Genomic DNA, 4,933 nt, shown 5'->3' on the forward strand with positions numbered 1-4,933 from the left:
ATAATATTAACATAAATAAGATTTCTATAATTAGATGTATATATTTGTACACATTTTTATAGTGCTTTAATGTCTTTCTGTCCACTATTTAGTTTCATTGTATTGAAAAGAGTCTCCAGTGCATTCTACAATAATTTTGGGTGATTTATTCCATAGATAGATAGACAGACAGACAGACAGACAGACAGATATGTTGTAATGCATCTCTATGGCTTTGTTTACAGTGTGTGTTTGCTCTATATGTTTGCAGGGCACAGGGAAGGGCAGCCAGGGAGATGCCATGTATGAAGTGGTCAGCCTGCAGAAACATACAGAATGTGCAGCAGGAGCACGTGGCCGCCTGCAGTCTCCCACAGAGGAGGAGGAACCAGAGGAAGGTACGTCACCATCTAGTTTATCAGAGTGCTTTTCTGTGTTTTATGTTTGTTGCCATTTTGAGTTTTTTTTTTATTGAACTGCTTTAAAGGAACCATATTCTACACTTTTGTAGTGTGCTATTTCCCCCCCTTAAAGTCCACTTATAAAGTTACTCAAATTTTTGTGCACCAAAAATCAGGGTCTTTTTGACCATTTTTTCACATTATCTCTAACTTTTAAGATTTAAACAGGCTTTTTGCTGCTGTATATTTAAGGATTTAAGGCTCCGTTACATTGAATAATAAATATTGCTTATATATATAGAGAGAGAGAGAGATCTATTTTATATGAAAATCTATTTTAATATAATTTATGTAAAAAAAAAAAAAAATTTTATTTGTATTTTTTAAATAAATATTTTAAATAAAAATATTTTATTTAGATTTAATTTTTTATATTTATTTATTAATTTTTTCCAAGCTTTAACAGAACACCTTATACAATTAAGGTTTTAACTTTTGCCCCAAGATGACCCTAACTAAATAAAATAAAATGACAAAAACAACAATAAGAATAGACAATTTAAGAAGAATTAAAACAAAACAAAATAAAATGCAAGATAAACTTTACAGTATTGTACACATTTACAAATGAACAATATCATTGTAGGGATAATAATAATAAAAAAAAACTTAGATAATAATACAATTCAGTGCTCTTCATAGTGGTCTTTACAACAACAATTGTTAATCACGTTTAAACCAGTTTCTACAAATCTTTTTGTAATGATCAGTTAAAGGGGAGAGTCTTAATCTTTTCAAAATATGTGATCATAGGTTGCCATGTCTCATACATTTTTTGGACCGATCCCTTCATTAACCCTTTAGGCGCCAGGTATTTTTGATAGATAGACAGACAGACAGACAGACAGACAGATATGTTGTAATGCATCTCTATGGCTTTGTTTACAGTGTGTGTTTGCTCTATATGTTTGCAGGGCACAGGGAAGGGCAGCCAGGGAGATGCCATGTATGAAGTGGTCAGCCTGCAGAAACATACAGAATGTGCAGCAGGAGCACGTGGCCGCCTGCAGTCTCCCACAGAGGAGGAGGAACCAGAGGAAGGTACGTCACCATCTAGTTTATCAGAGTGCTTTTCTGTGTTTTATGTTTGTTGCCATTTTGAGTTTTTTTTTTATTGAACTGCTTTAAAGGAACCATATTCTACACTTTTGTAGTGTGCTATTTCCCCCCCTTAAAGTCCACTTATAAAGTTACTCAAATTTTTGTGCACCAAAAATCAGGGTCTTTTTGACCATTTTTTCACATTATCTCTAACTTTTAAGATTTAAACAGGCTTTTTGCTGCTGTATATTTAAGGATTTAAGGCTCCGTTACATTGAATAATAAATATTGCTTATATATATAGAGAGAGAGAGAGATCTATTTTATATGAAAATCTATTTTAATATAATTTATGTAAAAAAAAAAAAAAATTTTATTTGTATTTTTTAAATAAATATTTTAAATAAAAATATTTTATTTAGATTTAATTTTTTATATTTATTTATTAATTTTTTCCAAGCTTTAACAGAACACCTTATACAATTAAGGTTTTAACTTTTGCCCCAAGATGACCCTAACTAAATAAAATAAAATGACAAAAACAACAATAAGAATAGACAATTTAAGAAGAATTAAAACAAAACAAAATAAAATGCAAGATAAACTTTACAGTATTGTACACATTTACAAATGAACAATATCATTGTAGGGATAATAATAATAAAAAAAAACTTAGATAATAATACAATTCAGTGCTCTTCATAGTGGTCTTTACAACAACAATTGTTAATCACGTTTAAACCAGTTTCTACAAATCTTTTTGTAATGATCAGTTAAAGGGGAGAGTCTTAATCTTTTCAAAATATGTGATCATAGGTTGCCATGTCTCATACATTTTTTGGACCGATCCCTTCATTAACCCTTTAGGCGCCAGGTATTTTTGGAAAAAATGCTGTATTTTGACATCAAGATTTCAAAAGCTTGTGGCTTGAAAGAGCTTACAGATAGAGATTTACTGTAAATTAGAAAAATGTTGGGTATGACCGAAAGTTTATGTGGGGTGTAAATATACTCGTCTAATGTGCATATTATGACGTCATCAGAGGCCATCTTGAATTTCATAATATTCAGGAAATAGTAGATATTGAATTGATGTTTGAACTTATTTGCATGTTTTTTTCTTCTTTTTATCCTCATTCCAAATGATCAGAAAAGAGGAAACCAACAATAAAACAGGAGAAAGTGCTAAATTATTACTATATTACTATACTATATAGTAGTAAAATGCATGTGAACAGTAGCCTACTTTTTGATCAGTAATATTCAGGAAATAATAGATATTGAATGGATGTTTGAACTTATTTGCATGTTTTTTTTTTTGTCTTTTTATCCTCATTCCAAATGATCAGAAAAGAGGAAACCAACAATAAAACAGGAGAAAGTACTAAATTACCAACAGGCTCATCAAAGCATTTGATCCGGTCCTGATACACTTCTTCATTTCTCAAATAAACCCAGCCGGAATACAAATGAGATATTTCACCATATTAGGAAATACAGACTATTTTATTAAGTATGACATCTTGTCGCAATTTTGCGACTTTGCCGCTAAGAGGGTTAAATATTTAATTTTCTCTCATTTCAAATAGATTTAGATTTATTAACCTTATATGTATTAACTTGTTAACATGTATAACATGTATGTTGAGATTTTAATTTTGAAATAAAGAAATTCAGACTTCAGAATAATTGTACATTTTTCTACAAAAATACATATTTTTAATTATTATTTTTTGACTTTTTTTATGATCAGATAGTAAATGAACCTGTTAAAGTAATTTAATTTCCATGTGAGTTTGCAGACTTGCCCCACTTACCCCCATCCATTCTCACAAATACAGGAAAAATGACCATCTCTGAGCTTATTCAGATCTCTTTTCAGAGCGAGAGGGAGTGTATGTATGTATGTATGTACATGCGGACATAAAAAGAACAGATTGCCTTGCCAGCAAAGCTGTAGCAGGTCCATTTGTTTTGCTGTTTTTTTCCTTTATATGTCAATGCTAACACATCAAGTGAATGAGATCATCCGTCCAGATTTTTTCCACCACCAAATTTGAACATGATCAACATTCGCTCGCCTTGCGTTTTCCTGCCTGCGGTGTGGCAGCACGAATCCATTGCAAGCTTTAATTTAGTCTCGGCCGGTAGCTCTAGGTGAAGTGTTTCAGCTGTATGTCTTTTTCACGAAGTGGAGACGGCCTGTGTTTTTGACAGGGTGCCACAAGCCTGAGATGTGAAACCCTGGCGGCTTTCAAGTGGTTATCAGCGCCCATTTCAGAAGAATGGATTCCAATTTGGTTAAGTGGTATTGGCTCTCGGGCTCTGTGTGTCATCTGACCACCTGGAACTGGCCGGTTTTTCTTTTTTCTTCTGTTGTCTTCGGTTCTGCTCAATTGATTTGAACATGGAGTAATGATTACATGGGTTTGAGTAGCATGTTAAATATCACTTAAAGGACAATTCTGTGTTATTTACTACCTAATGTCCGTGAACGATTTGATAGTTGTGTGTTTGAACTGTTTACTGTATTTGCAGGGCTTATTGCTTGCTAGGCGTCCATTCTGGCACAAATGTTGTCTGAATATTCGTCAAACGTTGCACGATTCCAATTGTGGTATTGGCTCTCGGGCTCTGTGTGTCATCTGACCACCTGGAACTGGCCGGTTTTTCTTTTTTCTTCTGTTGTCTTCGGTTCTGCTCAATTGATTTGAACATGGAGTAATGATTACATGGGTTTGAGTAGCATGTTAAATATCACTTAAAGGACAATTCTGTGTTATTTACTACCTAATGTCCGTGAACGATTTGATAGTTGTGTGTTTGAACTGTTTACTGTATTTGCAGGGCTTATTGCTTGCTAGGCGTCCATTCTGGCACAAATGTTGTCTGAATATTCGTCAAACGTTGCACTTCCTAAACAGCTGAACAAAGAAACAGTGTTACATTGTTTAATACCAGCAAATATAGTTTATAGTTTATGTATGTATTAGGGCTGTCGCGATTCGTGGATTTTATTCGACTATTCGATTTAAAAAAATCCTCGACTTCATTTTGCTCGCGTCGACTAACCGGCAAAATACCGGAAGTGGCGCATTTCACTGACGAGAATTCATAAAACACATTATTAGACTGTTTCTCAAGGCTGCATGATATATTAAACCCATAATTGTGCATAATTGTGAGTTCACAAACGCTACGATTTAATTAAATAATTATATGCGATGCAGTTCTAATACAGTATATGCGCTTTAATTATTTACATGCGTGTAGGTTAAGTACGTGTCACACAGCGGCTCCGTTCACAGTAGTTCCACAGGAACTGTTATCATTTACATGTGTGGTGCGTCTCAAACTCCATCTCTGCATGTTGTTGTGAGTTTGGGTTTATTATAACGTTCATCTGGGAACGCAACATGCGCCATTTCATCAGATTTGTAAGGTAAATCATT

At 33.5% G+C, this 4,933-nt stretch overlaps 1 protein-coding gene across 1 annotated transcript in view; it reads left to right on the forward strand.

Moving 5' to 3' along the window:
• rabgap1l (RAB GTPase activating protein 1-like) overlaps positions 1-4,933 on the forward strand; it is a 104,943-nt gene that overhangs the window by 22,467 nt on the left and 77,543 nt on the right. The window contains exons 11-12 of the mRNA XM_016462190.1: positions 251-377; positions 1,302-1,481. Coding sequence (XP_016317676.1) covers positions 251-377; positions 1,302-1,481 — 307 coding nt within the window. The remainder of the gene's footprint in view (positions 1-250; positions 378-1,301; positions 1,482-4,933) is intronic.

The sequence above is a fragment of the Sinocyclocheilus anshuiensis genome, unplaced genomic scaffold (genome assembly GCF_001515605.1).
Source record: "Sinocyclocheilus anshuiensis isolate Anshui unplaced genomic scaffold, SAMN03320099.WGS_v1.1 scaffold560, whole genome shotgun sequence".
In the NCBI taxonomy this organism is placed as follows: Eukaryota; Metazoa; Chordata; class Actinopteri; order Cypriniformes; family Cyprinidae; genus Sinocyclocheilus; species Sinocyclocheilus anshuiensis.